At 31.2% G+C, this 17,126-nt stretch overlaps 1 protein-coding gene and 1 pseudogene across 1 annotated transcript; one reads left to right on the top strand and one right to left on the bottom strand.

Annotated features, from left to right (window-relative positions):
* Positions 1 to 1,147: 1,147 nt before the first annotated feature.
* Positions 1,148 to 2,470, top strand: LOC122526689 (annotated as a pseudogene).
* Positions 2,471 to 11,889: 9,419 nt separating this feature from the next.
* On the bottom strand, positions 11,890 to 13,196 carry LOC122526716. The gene is made up of 2 exons (XM_043650271.1): positions 12,861 to 13,196; positions 11,890 to 12,751 (listed from the first exon to the last, which is right to left on the bottom strand). The coding sequence occupies exons 1-2, from the start codon at positions 13,188 to 13,190 to the stop codon at positions 12,737 to 12,739; spliced, it is 345 nt and encodes a 114-aa protein (XP_043506206.1). The 5' UTR covers positions 13,191 to 13,196; the 3' UTR covers positions 11,890 to 12,736.
* Positions 13,197 to 17,126: the final 3,930 nt, after the last annotated feature.

Raw genomic sequence — 17,126 nt, 5'->3', positions numbered from 1 at the left:
AGGTGATTGAGCAGTATCATGAAAGGTGTAAAGGTTGGTTGGGAAAAGAAGAGGAGATAGAGGGAAGGTGGGAAGAGATAAAGGAGGTAATAGAAAGCGCAGTACCTAAAATGAAGAAGCGAGTCAAGGCATGGAAGTTGGGAGATAGAAAATGGTATGATAAGGAATGGAAAGGAAAAAAGAGGGAATTAAGGAAAATTCTGAAGTCATGGAGGAAAAAGGAAGTACAAAGGAGTTTTTATTTAAGCAAAAAAAGAGAGTACAGGAATTGGTGTGAGGCAAAAAGGAAAAGGTTTGAAAGTTTAGAGGAGGAGAAGTTAAAAAATGCAACAGGTGAAGGAGAGGTATGGAGGTATATTAATAGGTTCAGAAAGAAGCGGAAAGAAGAGATAAGCAAAAAGATCAAGATAGAACATTGGAGAAAACATTTCATGGAAAAGTTAGGAGGAAAGGAAAGAAGGGGAAGAGAACAGAGGGAATGGAGGAGGGAAGAGGTAGGGCAGCAGATAGAGGAGCAAGAAGAATTGGACAAGGAAGAATTTTTGAGACAGGTCAATAAACTTAAGTTAGGAAAGGCACCGGGTGAGGATAAGTTAGAGAATGAAGTGTGGAAATATATGCTAAAAGAGGTGGAGACAGCGCTGTGGGAGTTGTTGAGGAAAATAGGGAAAGAGGGGGAAATACCGGAACAGTGGAGAAGAGGGACAATGTGCATGATTTATAAAAAGGGGGATAAAGATATTATAGAAAATTACAGAGGAGTAACATTAACTTGCACAGCATATAAAATATATGCTGGTATGTTGAATGAAATGTTGAAGAAGAAGATAGAGGGTAAATTAGCGGAGATCCAGTTTGGTTTTAGAGAGAAGAGAGGAGTAGTAGAAGCAATATATACAATTAAACATATAGTAGATGATAAGCTAAGTAAACCGAAAGGAAAAGTTTTTGCATGTTTTGTTGACCTTAGAGAGGCGTTTGACAGGGTGGACAGAGAAGTATTAAAGGAAAGGTTGAGGGAGATGGGGGTGGGGTTTAAGCTAAGTAGGAAGATTATGGACATTTACAGAGAAACAATAAATGTAATCAAAGTAGGAGAGGAAGAAGCGGAGGAATTTTTGACGGAAAAGGGAGTAAGACAAGGATGCCCGTTAAGTCCAACTCTGTTTAATGTGTATATGGCGGACTTAGAAGAGGAGATGAGAAAAGGGCAAGAAGGAGGATGTAGAGTTGGGAACGAGAAGGTGTGGAGCGTATCATATGCGGACGATATTGTATTGATAGCAGATAGAGAAGAAGAATTGAAAGGTATGCTAGGAAGGTTTAAGAAGTACCTGGAAAGGAAGAAGATGATATTAAGCGAAGCCAAAACAAAAATTATGGTATTTGAAAAAAGAAAAGGAAAGGATAGATTGTGGAAGTGGGGTGATAGAGAATTAGAGGAAGTGGAGGAGATAAGATACCTAGGTTATATACTACAGAAGAATGGAAGGAATGAGAGGCACATGGAGGAGAGGAAGAGGAAAGCAATAATCGTAATGAAGAATGCGTGGAGTATAGGAGAAAGGATATTTAAAAAAAGCTACAGAAGAAGAAAGAAATTGTTTACAGCGTTAGTGGAGAGTGTAGCGTTATTTGGAGCGGAAATATGGGGATGAGAGGAAGATGAGAGGTTGGAAAGTGTACAAAGAAGATATATGAAATGGACTTTAGGGTTAGATAGTAATACGCCAAATTATATAGTGGAGGAGGAATGTAAATATGAAAAAATGAGAATTAAAGCATTAAGAAGAGCGTTAAAATTCGAAGAGAAGATAAGGGATTCAGATATAAAATTGGTGAAGGAATGTATAAGAGAAAGGGATAGAGACAGAGAAAGAGAGAAAATAGGGAAGGAGTCAAAGATGAGGGTCGGAATAATAAGAAGAGAGAGAGTAAAGGAATCAAGATATATGAGAGGTATGGAGTTCAAAGAAGAGGTAAGAGAAAAGATATTATTGAACATGGAAAGGAAATTCAAGGAAGAGAGAAGGGATAAGATAGATAACTCAAGGTATAATGCAATATAGAAGTATATAAGAGTAGAGGGAGAACCAGAGTATTTGAAAAAGGATATGTCAACGAGGGATAGGAAAATAATAGCAAGATTCAGATGCAGGAATGAATGCAAAAGTAGAGAGTTTTGGAAAGGGGAGGAGGAGAAGAGGTGTAGATTGTGCAATGAAGGAGAGGAAGATTACATGCACATACTGGGAACATGTTATGTAACGAGGAGTGAGGTTGGAATAGAAGAGATACTAAGTCAGGATGCGAAGGAGGCAGAAATATTAAAACGAGTGATAGGAAAGAGAAGGGAAGCGGAGAGGGTTTGAGAGAAGATTGTTAAGATAATTTTTGTTTGTTTTTATTTTAAGTCAGTTAATAAGTTGAATTTGTTAGTATTAAGTTGATATGCTGGTAATATAGTTTATTTAGGATTATATATAGATATATATATATATATGTTTATGGTAAATGGCAAAGTATTGTAAGATATTGTAGAAGGGAAATTGTAAGAGAAGTCCTCTAAACCCGAAAGGGGCGGAGTAAGAATAAATAAAATAAATAATAATAAATATAACATAGTATTTTTTAGTAATCTTATAACGGTTTTATCCGAGGTTTTCTTATAATATATGTTAAAATATCTTCATGTTATTATGGCGTGATGTTATCGTACATAGCTAACTAATTATATTACTGCTCATACTTAACATACATCTATTTATTTCTTATGCGATGAAAAGGACTTTGTCTCGGAATTACCAAGAAATTCTGAAGAGAATCGTTACGTAAAATACGCCTGGATCTCGTGCTTTTGCAGTTACCCTTACACATCCAAAGAGATATCACGGACTTGCAATTCTATTCTCAAAAGTATTTATGTCCTCGTGAGAGATATTCCATTCCTTATTGAGAATATTTTCCGATAATGTTTGAAATATTCAAAATCAAATAAATACTATAAAGAAAGAAAAACCAAATGAATAAATTCTTTCCGTTAATAAAGACAACTTTTGATAAAGTTTTTAAATAACGAAAACAATTGAATCAATTGAATCAATAGAGACACTAGCGAAAATGACGTTTATTACTGTTTAAAATTTATAATTCGAGTTTTACCGATAATTAAAATTATTTAGAAAATATCCTACACATTTACTCAAACCATTGGAAATATTTTATTATTAATTGTTATGAAATTTATAGCGCGTATTACAACAACGTTCTATTCGAACGGAAAACGAAATTTACTTTATAAAAATGATATATTATCGTGAAATGGCAAAAAAGCTGTTTATTAGAAATACAGAAAAATAACGTAGGAGAAAAAGTTACGTGGATGGTTAGTAAATGCAATACGAGCTTGAAAATAAAAAGTTACGTACTACTAAGGTTTTTTATATTTAGCTTTTGTTGAGGAAGCCATTTACACTCAAAAATTGATTTTTATTCTTGTGAAAGCCATTGTTTGTTGTGAAATTAAACATATATGACAATGCACGTTTCCTGCGTTAAAAAATAGAGAAAATCGTTAATATAAGATAGATTCGAGCATATAATGAAACAGTTTTATTTGATCATTTTTTATTTCTGTATACGAACTCTGCTCGGAAAGAAATTAAGAATTATATAATATCACACTTCTTTGTATTAATAGGGATGAATGACCGTTCAAAATCACGAAAGTTGGAATCTCGTCAGATTTGTAAAAAGAGTTTAGTTATTACCTTCACCAAATTCATATAAATGTTTTTCAGGAAGACAAGTATTTTGTGTGCCTTGTTAAATTTCGTTTCTATGAATCCTTAACTATTATAAAGCGTCAAACCATTCATCCCATAATTGTAAGAGAATTACTGGCTAAAAATCCATCACAGTTATATCGCATTTACTCTGCAATCCAGATTTGGAACTTTATGACCGTTTTTCGTTTTACCTCGAATTCTCAACTATTCGCATTTGCAAGTGAAGTATTAATTATGATTTTAATCATATCAATACTTCACTAACTATCAATAAACGAATTTTTCGAAAGAATCAAATTTTTAATCGTTTTCAGTGAAATTTTTGAACTTTAAGAAATGTAAATAAAGAGGTTAATAAAATGATTAATCTTAAGCTTTGAATTAAAATTCTTCTATAATTATTATTTTTTTCATTAATTTTACGGCAATTGTAATTATATTTATGTTGTTTCATTATAATGGAATTTTATTAAGCTTTATTTTATTATTTATCCTATTCAGGGATGCTGACATATATGTGTACGTTTATATTACTATTTAAATTAACATACAGCTGACATACTCTTCTTTTTTTCAATTTTTTTTTAAATATTTGAATTATTGTCGATTAAAAATGTATAATACGTTACTTAAGAAATGAAATATTATATTAGGTCGAGTCATAAGTAACTTCCGACACAGCTATGTAGAATCTATTATTCGAATTTACCCGCTACAATTTACCAATACAATGAGTTTTTGATTTCAATAGTTACACGAGGTTTCCGTTAGTCTTTTGTCAACAACTTTTTATGATACACGCTAAAATAAACTGCTTCTTTATCCTCTGAAATGGAGAGCCAAAAAGTACATATTCGTCATGTTATGCTTTGGGAATTTAAACAAGGCAATAATGCTAAGGCGACAGCCGAAAAAAATATGCAGAGTGTATGGTGAAGGATTGACAACTGATCGGGCAGTTAGAAATTGGTTCGTAACATTCCATTCTGGAGATATGACTTTAAAAGACGAACCGAGGGCGGAACGTCCTTCCGACTTCGACGACAACCTTTTAAAGGCAGTATTGAAGCAAAATCTACGTCAATCGACAAGATGTATAGCAGAAAGGTTGAATACATCGCAATCAACCGTTATCCGCCACCTGGAGAAATTAAGGAATCGTCAATCGCAAAAATGTCATCCTTCTGCACGACAATGCGCGACCACATACAGTAAAGGTGACTCAAGAAAAAATTCTTCAGCTTGAATGGTCTGTTTTACTACATTCTCCTTACTCCCCGGATCTTGCCCTGACAGACTACCACCTTTTCTGTTCCCTACAAAATTCCTTGAATCGAAAAACTTTCAATTCTGAAGAGCAAAGCACGCAGGCTGTCGAAAACTTCTTCCAGTCCAAACAAGCCACTCTTTACAAGGAAGGAATTTATAAACTGCCAGGAAGATGGGAGAAGGTTATAGATAACGGTGGTGTATACGGAAAAAAATTAATGTAATTTTTTTATTTAATGAGAGCAAAATAAATATCTGATAAAGAAACGGAAGTTACTTATGACTCGACCTAATATATAAATATAAAAGTAAAAAATTTGTCACGATGTTCAATCAGAAGAGTGGTGGTCAACTATTAAATGAGCGTAATTATTTATGGAAATAGTTTTGAAGCAATGATGAAAAAGAACTAATTAACAATATTAACGTTTTTAATAATTTGACAAATGATGCGACGAGAAAATTAATTTTAGTTAACGACAATATAAAGCGTGACATAAAACATTTCATATAAATCAATTTTATAATCGTAAAAAAAATAGTTTCTTAGGAAATATTTTTTCTTCTTTATTCTTTGATACAAAAATGCCACTAAAATTCCTAATACACGAAAATGTAACATTTCTATACCTACACACAAAAATATAATTACTTTTCGGAATATAATTGACTCTTACCCTCGTATGTATAATGAAAGAAAAAAAAATCCAGTTTCTAAATTAATTTTAAATTCGTGAGAGTTTAATGATAAAAACGTAACGAGTATATAATATGCAAAAGAAGAGAAGAAAAATGAAAAGAGAAAGAAGAAAATTATCTACAAGCTAGAAAGATAAAAAAAAAATAAAGCGGAAACGATATGAATACAAATAAAAAAGAAAAAATGACGAAAAAAAAAGAAGAAAATTAAAAGAGAGTAAATACACTCCTGTTTTTCGCAATAATATCTGTACGTGTCAGAGAAGCTACAATTTCTCTTAAACAGTAGCTACAGAAAATACAGAGGGATGCCTTTTCTTCTATACTTCTTTTTTCATCAATCTTTTATGTACCCCTGTCTGGCTTTTTCTTATTTAAAGAAAAGGACTTGCGTAACCGTAGGGCATTAGATCTCCTTGTTGCGCACTGGAGTGCAATTTAAAGGAAAAACGATTATCATTGTAAAGAAAATAACAAAGCGCATCGCAAACAGAATTCAGGATCGTGATTTTCACTAAACTCTAACTCGTTTAATTCACTTTCTTTTTCCCTATTATTATTTTCTACTAATTCTCGGTTTTTAATTAAAATCTCTTAAACATGCAATAACTTAATTGATGGAATCTCACTTTTTCAGAAATACAAATCCCCCTGGTATAATCAATAAACTTCTAAAGCTCGTTTTTTTCCAAAAATGTTAAATTCAGGTCTATATCTTAAGTTAAAATCGATTATTGCAGCATAAAATTTTTATTGGTTACCTATTGAAGATTATAAAACAAAACGTGTACGAATTTAAAAATGATAAAAAATTAAAATTAATTAAAAAAAATATTTAGTATAAGACAAATAATAAAAAAATTATAGTTACAACATATGCTTTTTCACAAAACACTTTTTCTCGAAATTAATATCAACAAAGAAAGTTACTAAATTAATAAACATTAAACTCAACCAGAAAAACTTTCATTAAAATTGCGATACTGCTGTATAAGTTTATTTTAAGTACAATAAACCGTCAGATTCTAGGTTTTCAATAAAGGTTCTATAAAGTTATTTTCAAAGATTTTCTTTATTGGATCTTAACGAAGAGGAAAAGGTAAAAGAAGAGAAGGGAACACATAATATAAATACAACCTTATATAAAATCTTTCCTAACGAAAGAAAAAGGTATAAAAAAGGAAAAAAAATAACCTTTAAAGATGTTGCTATGTACGCCACTGCTTTTCTACGAACAGTTGTCCCCCACCTAATTCGATTTTAGCTAGTACTTCCGTTAGTCATATGAACTAACTTTCTTTTATTTCCCCACCCCTCCCCAACCACTTCGTCAAACTCATCAACACTTTAGGAATTACAAAAAACAAAAGAAAAAATCGAGTTTATTGAAGATAAGGAAGTAACCTTCTACTTGAAAAAATAATAAATAATAGATTTTAATATATATTTAACATATATTTTAGTTTCCCTATTATAGTATTAAACAGACGTCCTATTTATTAATTAGGACAATGAACTAAATAATAAAAATTCTAATAAATTTATATTATAAAATCAAGTTTTTCGACCTAGTATGACTCATACATTCATCTTGTTTTTTCGATTTTACAAAATATTAAAAAAAGACCGTCTTCTTGTTATTTCAAATGCAGAAAAAAAGATGATTACACACACACACACATTGCAGTTGTTTCATTATATTAATTACAGGACTTCTACTATAATTAATTGTTGAAATGTAATATACATTTTTCCCGTTTTCTCTATTTGAACAAAAAATATTAAAAGAAAACGAAAAAATAAACGCTTTTTATGTTTTTTTAAATTGGATAAAATTGAACGAATATACGATACAACTCAATCTAATCTAATCTAAGTTAATCAAATTAACTAATCTAACGTATGTAATTATTTAATAGTTTAACGGCAGTAATATAATATTACTGTAAGAAAGTAATGAATGACGCACGCGTATCCCTGCAAATTCTTTTTTATAAACAATGTAGAAAGTGCAATGTACCCTTTATCTTTCCACAACTTATTACTGGAACTATCGACAATGAATGTATTTCTGTCGGCTAAAATGTATGGATATTGATAAAATTTCTTGTACAAAATTAAATGTTTATTCAAAATTTGTAAAAAAGAAAATTACCTAATATTAAACGTATTTACGTTATGAAAATAAATTAATAATAGATATCCGCTTCACTAGAAGCAATATTTTTGACTGGTATACACACACACCCATCCCTTTATTTACGCGGATTAACTCTTTCGCATTGATTTCTGTACGCTTATAAAAATCACGTGAATAGAATCTTCTTACATGAAAGAAAAGACATTATAAGCAAAATTAGTATAAATTTTTAAAACATTTAAGGTAGTAGCCCACTGTGACGGGTTCAAAAAATCGATTTTTTTTTTAACATTTTTCGCAAGAAAAACATATTAAAAATATTATCTGAAAGTTTCAGACCAAAATTTAAAATATTTTTAAAGTTATAGCCAAAAGAAGAGAACGCGCCGCAGTGTGTATGAAAATGTTTGAAAAACTTAGAACGCGTTCTTCTCGAAACCACGTTTTCGGAATTTCGGAGAAGCACTGATTTTTAAAACTATTGTAAAGGGAAAAACGATAAAGATTGATTGGGAATGATTGATGATGATAGATCTTCTTCTGGATGCAAGGATTAAAGGGCGTTACTATTTAGATAACAGTTTGTCAGGATTAATAGTTAAGAGTACACATATATTTAATCATACATAAAATCACTTAAACATAAGGCTTCAAAATAACATAATCATAAACGTAAGAAAACATAAAGCATAAAAGACGTAACACATAAGACATAAGAACTAATAATCACTCAATAAGAACACATAACACTTCAACATAATACGACCACTTAATATCTCGACATAATACCATAAGGCTTCTTAATACTTAATCATAATACATAACTCCAGTGCAATCATAATACTTTTCGAAGCGCAATCATAAGACTAACCCCCCTCTTTCTTATGCATCGGTCCCATCGCCGTCGGAGGGGGAAAGGGCGCAAGGCGGTCCTAGTCCCTTTCCCGATCCATTATTAGTCATCAACCGTCTTTCTTCCAAATCTACGTAACACCTTAGAGTGGGAGTGCGTACAAAGCGTTCTCGGAATCTCCACAGTATAGATCGCCAGATGTTATTTGATCGGAAATAAATATTATATTCCTTTCTTAAGAGGACCCTTTTTCTTACGAATTCTACAGTTCCATAAGTTTTCTATTCTATCGTAAGACAAACTAAGATTAGATTATCCTATAGCCTATCCTAAAAACTAATACTTACTCCGTTAAACTATTAAACTGATTCGGCTACAAATTTTTTTTTTTTTTTTTTTTTTTTTTTTTATTCATTACAGAACATACAATCAATTCTCGACGAGAATTATAAGTACTTTAGGCTGGCGTGATGTAATAACATGAAATGTAATAAATAAGATTTACAATGGTGAGTGTAGATATAATACATTAGACTCAAATAATATTACTATGTTTTAAATCATTCAAATCTTGTTTTAAGGTCAGAAGGGTAGAACCTTTTTAGTCTAGTTCATTTGCTTCCAGTAAATTTTTTGCTAAAGGGTTGGGATGTTTGGCTAAACGGGAGTTGTAGCGTTCACTGAAGCTAACAATTTCTTCTTTTATTGTAGATATTCTTAAATCTTGATGAATTCTTTCGTTTGTAACGTACCATGGGGCATTGCAGATGTTTCGTAGAGTTTTTGATTGGAACCTCTGTAAAATCTCTATATTGGAGTTACTCGCAGTTCCCCATAGTTGGATTCCGTAAGTCCATATGGGTTTTAGAATAGCTTTATAGATAGCGAGCTTTTTTTCCAAATCTAACTTAGACGATCTACCAAACAGCCAATAAATTTTTCTTACTCGTTCTTTGAGGTGTTTTACTTTGGTTTGTATATGTTGCTTCCATGTCAGCCTTTTGTCTAGGATAATACCTAAATATTTGATCGAGTCTCTAACAGGAATATTTACCCCATTAATGACCACAGGGGGACACGTGCCTCTGCGCAATGTGAAGGTTATATGAGCTGATTTACTTTCGTTGATATTGATTCGCCATTTCTGACACCATTTTTCTAGTAAGTGCAGATGACGTTGGAGAATATCAGTCGCGTTTTGTGGATCACTCTCAGATGCTAGCAGAGCTGTATCGTCTGCAAATGTAGCAGTAGTTATCCCTTCGAGGTAGGTAGATCTGCCGTGTAAATTGTGTACAGTATGGGCCCAAGTACGCTGCCTTGTGGAACACCGGACAAGATTGGATAAGCTGAAGTGAATTGGTTTTGATATTTAACCATGAATTTTCTATCTGTAAGGTAGGATTTAAGGATCAGGAAAAAAGGATATGGAAATATTTTCTTAAGTTTATAAAGTAGTCCGGTGTGCCAGACTTTGTCGAAAGCTTGCCTTATGTCCAGGAATACTGCGGAGCAGTATTTTTTCTTTTCAAGATCTTGCGATAGTTGACGAGTTATTCTATGGACCTGTTCAATTGTTGAATGGTATTTCCGAAACCCGAACTGATGGTCGGGAAGAGTAGGGACATCCAAGACATTTAGTAGGCGATTAGTGAACATTTTTTCAAATAGCTTAGATAAAGAGGATAAGAGACTGATTGGTCGGTATGACGTAACGTCGTGAGGTGGTTTACCTGGCTTGTGAATGAGTGTAATCACTGCTACTTTCCATGAAGTAGGATAGTAGCCTAGGCGTAAAATGGCGTTGAATAGTGAGGTAATATACGCTATTCCTTTTTTTGGTAATTCTTTGATCATCTTTCCGTTGATTAAGTCGAGGCCAGGTGCTTTTTTCGGATTAACGTGTGATGCAATTGTTGCTTTGACTTCCATTGAGGTAAACGGTTCTATTTGTGGAGATAATTGGAAAGGTGAGTGCATAAATGTCCAGACGTCTTCATCTTCTGCAGGTACTGAAGGTGAAGATGGTTTGAATACATCTGCCAGGTAGGAGGCGAAGAGATTGGCTTTATCTATTGGTTTTCTTGCCCATTCACCCTGGGACTGACGGATAGGTGGAATGTCTTGAATTGGACGAGTAAAACGCCTTGTTGCTTTCCAGAGTGAATAGTTAGAGTCTGCAGTAGGAGTTAAGTTCTGAAGGTAACTTTGAAGACCTTCATTTTTAAAGTTCTGCAGTATTTTTTTTAACACTTTGGTAGCTTTATTAAGTTTACGTTTGTCCTCAGGAGATCTACTATTGTGCCAATTTCTACGCAACTTACGTTTTTCTACAATTTTATTTAAAATATATGCAGGATAGTCATGACCAGAAATATACTCCAGAGAAGGTGTAGAGGCTCGAACTGCATTTATTATGTTGTGCGTTAAATGGTTTACTGCATGGTCCACATCATCAGTTGTTTTCAATGGTAAAGTGGTATCAACAGTATTATTGAATGTTTCGCGGAAGAAATCCCAATTTGTTAGTCTATTGTATAAGGAGATTGGTGGCTTTTTGTCGATAATAGTTGTATTTATTGTTGCTATGATTGGAGTGTGATCGGAAGAAAGGTCAAATGAAGAGCAGACCTGTATATATCGAGGAGATAGATTTTTAGCGATAAAAAAATCAAGCAAGTCAGGGATTTTATTTACATCAGTTGGCCAGTAGGTAGGCTCACCTGAACTAATGCAACATAATCTATTAGTTTCGATACTTTTTGAGAGTGCTTTACCTCTTGGTGTTATAATTCTACTACCCCAGATGTTATGTTTGGCATTAAAGTCACCTCCGGCTAAGAATCTAGAGCCTAGACTTTCGAAGAAATTATCAAAATCTTCTTTTTTGATAGTATGTCTAGGAGGACTGTACACTGCCGAGAAAGCTATTGGGCAATGCCAGTCATATATCATGACACTTGTTGCCTGAAGATGATCTTGTTTATATGGCGCAAGCTCGTAATGTCTTATGTTAGATTTAACTAGAATCGCAGTACCACCATGTGCCCTTCCACTTGGATGATTCGTGGAGTACATCTTATAACCGAAGATTTTAAAATAATTTTTAACCGTAAAGTGTGTCTCCGATATTAATATAATTTGTATGTCATATAATTTTAAAAATGCTTCCAGCTCCAATTTACGTTTCATTAGGCCATTAGCGTTCCAAAGAGCAATGCGTAATGTCTTCATTATTTATTAGTACACGACAGCTTACTTACTATTACCGTTAATAATGAAATGAGATTGTTTGATTGTTCGATTTGTTTATTTATTAGTTCACTTTGTTTTTCGATGAGTTTTTCTAGTCTACTTATAGAATCTGTAAGACTTGAGCCGTTATTATTGTTTACGTTATTTGAATGCTGCGGATTTGAAGTATCTGATATTTGTATATTTTTATTTACGGCTTGTGCGTAAGACATAGATTGGTCGGCGTAACGTTGAATGTTTACCGGTGGGTTGGTTTCGAGATTAGATTGAATATTTACAGTTTTCCTTATTCTAGGTGTAGGAAACGTCTTTTTGTACATCTCTTGGTAGGAAGGGCACCCTTTGTAGTTCGCAGTATGGTTGGCACCGCAGAGGAAACAAGTTGGTGGAGTATCTATAGATTTCTTACAATCTGCCGTAGCATGCTGACCAGAACATTTAACACACTGAAAATTGCGATTGCAATACTTTTGAGTGTGACCATACTTTTGACATCTCTTGCATTGAGCAATTTCCTTTTTCTTACGTGGTGATTCAAATTTGACTATTGTGTTATTCAGTTTTTTTATATTGTAGACCATGTTGTTGTTAGGTTTTTGTTTAAGGTCAATAAAGAACATGGATAGTGGGTTGTGTGTAGCTCTGTGATAAATATTACTGATGTTTACAACTTCGTGACCCAGCTCCATTAGTTCGTCTTTCAGGTCGTTCAAATCAGCAGAGTGATGTACGTTACGTAACACAACTCTAAACGAACGTTCTTGTTTTAATTGAAATGTGTGAAAGCTAGCATTTAATGTTTTAAGGTTTTAGTAATATTTCTGTAGGAGTCCGCATCTGCTGGTAATATACGAACCTGATTATTACTAATTTTATAGGTGTAATTATCTTTTTTAACTACATCATTTAGGCATTTAGTTAAAGATTGAATGTCAAGGACGTCATCTATGTAAATTGGAGGAGGTAGTGGTATTTTCTGCACTTGTTCGTTTTGCGGCATATCGCAATCTGTGACTATACTTGAAGTTAAGACCGAGAATCTGTTAACGGTTTCGGGTATTCCATTACTTCGAGGAACATTGTTGTTATCATCATCTATTCTTGCTCTTTTATTGCTACAAGAAGCATGCTCACGCCTATGAGTAGTAACCTTTTGCCATGGTGGAAATGTGGTTGATGTTTGCATATCCCGGTCAAGGATATGCGAATGGTTTATTGCCATGAGCTGGTGACCGATTTGTTAAAAATTTGAAAATTAAACAACCAGGTAACGAATTTATTCGTTATACATAAAATGTAAACAATATAGTTATAAACACGCGGATCTACACTCTGAACGTCCGTACACTTCGAATGCTAAGACGCGACTCTCGGCTACAAATTGAACCCGTTATTTTCGACACACATAGCTAAATGCGTAACCTTTGAAACATTAAATTTTTTAATAATAAATAATTTTTTTAAACAATTTATCAAAAGAAAAATTTGATTTTGAAAACTTTTTTTTACAAGTCCGTTATGTTTTTTTTTAATATGCATATTATTATAGGTAAATTCATTAGAATGAAGCCTAAAAACAATAATTTGTTTTTAATTATTTTAATTTACATGACTACGGAAGGCTATGTGCTTCCCCGAAACAACTCAACTTTTTTTCGAGGACTCAACTTAGACAGACAAAATTATTAACTATCTAATATAAAATTAATTAAAAAAAATTTGTTTGTACACTTTAAGATACCAATAAAAACAAAAATTCAAAACGGTCGGATTTTATTTTCATATTTAAAAAATTCATGGCAAATTCAGTTTCAATAAAATTTCAATTTATTGTTGAATTTAAAAACAATTTTAATTTTTGGTTGTTTATATTTAGGAATTATTTAATTATTCCAATTATTTATTATTCTTAAGTTTTAAATATATTATAATTTATTAATTTTAAATTTTTATTATTATATTTATTATTAAAAGAATTAATTAAATAAATTTGTTGATTTAAAAAATTTGATTAAAGTTAAATATTAATTTTTTGTTTATTTTAATTATTAATTTATTTTAAAATAATTTAATTTTTATTAAATTTATTTTCATTTCAAAAATTGAATTTTTAAATTTATTTTAGCTTTAGAATAATTTAATTTAACCATAAAAATTGAATTTTGAAATTTTAGTGGTTTTTAATTAAGTTGAGATATTAAATTTTAAAAATTTATTTCAATCTTTGATAATTTTACGGCAAGTTATATTAATTTATTTAACTTATATATATGTGGGATTGGAATAAATATAAAAGCAAGAAACTTTAAAATATGATTGTTCGAGAACGATCGTTGTTAAATATATACGTAAGTATTTCAAGTATAAGTAAAGTTGTTTTTCGATTAGATAGAGTTATAAGAAATGTTGTCCTTTGTTGTTATGGAGTGAAAGAAATGAGAGAGTATGAGTACGTGCGTGTATTTAGCGTGGATGCGGGGGATAGGAGAAGAGAAGAAGATATAAGATGAGAGAGTCGTGTAAGAGGGGCATGAGAGCATCAGAGGATCAGAGCATCAGAGCATCAGAGCATCAGTGTAAAGAGTAAAGAGTTAAAAATAAAGAGTTAGTCGTAGAAGAAGAGTTGCAGAGAAGAGTACAAGAGATCAGAGTTAGCGGTAGCGGAGAAATCGCAGAGTAAGAGGAATGAAGAGTATGAGAGTATCAGAGTATAAGTGTGAAGAGTGAAGAATATCAAAGAAGAGAGTAAAGAATATCAAAGTAAGAAAGTGTAAAAGTAGAGCTCACAAAAAATATCCTACATATATATATATATATATAATAAATTTAATATAATAAAAATATAATTAATAATAATTATATAATACTTAAAAATAATCTAATAATCCAAAACTATAAATTAACCAAAGCGATTAATATATAATAATGATATATTTAATATAATAACTTAAAAATTTCCAAAAGAAAAATTATATTATATATATAACACATATATTTAATATAGAATAAATTAATATTTAAATTATATACATCTATTACCAATATTATAATATATAAATTAAATAGATACTTATATGATCATTAATATATTTATATAATTATCTATAATATGAAATCTATATATATCATGTATATAAACATAATATATTTATATAATATAGTTAATAAATTATAAATGACAACCTAACAATATATATTATTTAAATTTAAATTTATATATATATATATATATGTGTGTGTAAGATTTATATTTATAATGGTAGTATTTATTTATTAACCCTTTCAATACGGGCGACTTCTTCGCCGTGGTAGTTCCGCTGAACGGGCCGCCGCGACAAAACTGTACACGGTAATCGGCAGCGGCAGCGCACACGTTTTCACGGCAACACAAGTTGGTTTAACGGTGCTTATTGAAAAAAAAAACTTCATAATTTAAAATATTTATAACATTTAAACCGTTGCGAAACAAATAATAAAAACAACAGACATGACAATTGCCAGGGAAAAATACTCGACAGTTACTATAATCACTCGTCATATGTATTAAACAGTGTATACTACGCGAATTGTATGCAGAGCGGCTATAGTATGTAGTAGTATGTAAGTGGTATTTTACGTAGAGCGACTTTAGTCGCCCGTAGTACGTCAGTGGCATCTTATGGAGAGCGACTATAGTCGCCCGTAGTATTGAAAGGGTTAATAAATAATAAGGTATAATGTTTTTAAAATAATAAGAGATAGAATTACGAGTATCTACAATATAAACTAATAGTCTATGCCACGATATGTTGGGTGTAAACCTATACGCATTAAGACAACAGTCTTGATTAGCGAAGAAAACTCGAACCCGACTCGTCGTCGCCTATCGTCGTCGTCTTTTGTCCCTTCGCCGTCCCCCGTTATCATCCGTCTTTTCTTTTACACCTCACACTCGTCGTCGTCTCAACCAAAAACTATAACCGAACGCGCCCACCAGTCCCCCCCCTCCATCGCCTACTTATACTCAACAACCCCTCCATCGTCTCTCGTCATTTCTCGTCATTCTTTCTGGAATTTCCCGATAATTCCCAATCACGAATAAAGGCCCTTTCTGCACTTTAAAATCGAGAACGTTCGAGAGGCTTCGACGTGTTAGTGGCTACTAAAAGGCGACAAGTCCGGACGGTCTAACCCTAAACCTAAACAAATATTCTTATCTAACGCAACGGTCCCTTTCTCCATCCTCACCGATGCATTCTTTCGTTTCTTTCATTCATTCACACTCATACCATTATAAATATTTACACTTCTCAAATATTTCTCTATCCTATAATATCTCTCTCTATATATATGTACTTATATTTACATATGTATGTATGTATGTATGCATATATAAATCAATTAATTAAATTTTTTTTTTAAATTATTTTCACTTAATTAGAAAGGATTATATTCAATTTCTTTAAAAAAATTATTTTCACTAATTATTATAAAAAAGAATTAATTTTTGTTTAAAAATTAATGATAAAATAAAAATTACATATAAATTTAAGTTATTTAATATTTAAAATTATTAAATATTTAAAATTATTTATTATTTAAATTATTTATTATTCAAATTATTTATTATTTAAAATTATTTATTATTCAAAATTATTTATTATTCAAAATTATTTATATATATATATTATTCAAAATTATTTATTACTTGAAATTATTTATTATTTAAAATTAATAAAAAAATTAAGGCTTTTTTAGTTTATATTTTAATAATTGAAAAACTTAGTGCCAGCAATAGCGGTTAAATTATTAATTAAAATTAATTATAAACATTGTTAATATTATAAATTACTATAGTTTGTTAAATTAAATATTTAATTAAATGGTCAAACATTAAAATTATTTATTTTAATAATTTAAATATTTTTCATTAAGTTAATTTATATAATAAACTAGAATTAGATACTCAATTATAATATATAAATAAATTTTAATATGTAAATATAAAATATTAAATGTTAATTCACTAAATTTATAAGATTTGGCGGTATTTTATAAAATTATAAGAATCTTTAAGTTAATTGATGATCCACTATAAGAAAAAACTTAAAATTATTTATTTATGTACTGCTGTTTTAAAAAA

This window comes from Polistes fuscatus, unplaced genomic scaffold (genome assembly GCF_010416935.1).
Source record: "Polistes fuscatus isolate 324 unplaced genomic scaffold, CU_Pfus_HIC Scaffold12, whole genome shotgun sequence".
Classification (NCBI taxonomy): Eukaryota; Metazoa; Arthropoda; class Insecta; order Hymenoptera; family Vespidae; genus Polistes; species Polistes fuscatus.
This window is presented reverse-complemented; position numbering and strand designations above follow the sequence as displayed.

Coding starts and splice junctions, on each gene's coding strand:
- LOC122526716 (XM_043650271.1), bottom strand. CDS start 13,190: ATGCAAACATCAACCACATTTCCACCATGGCAAAAGGTTACTACTCAT.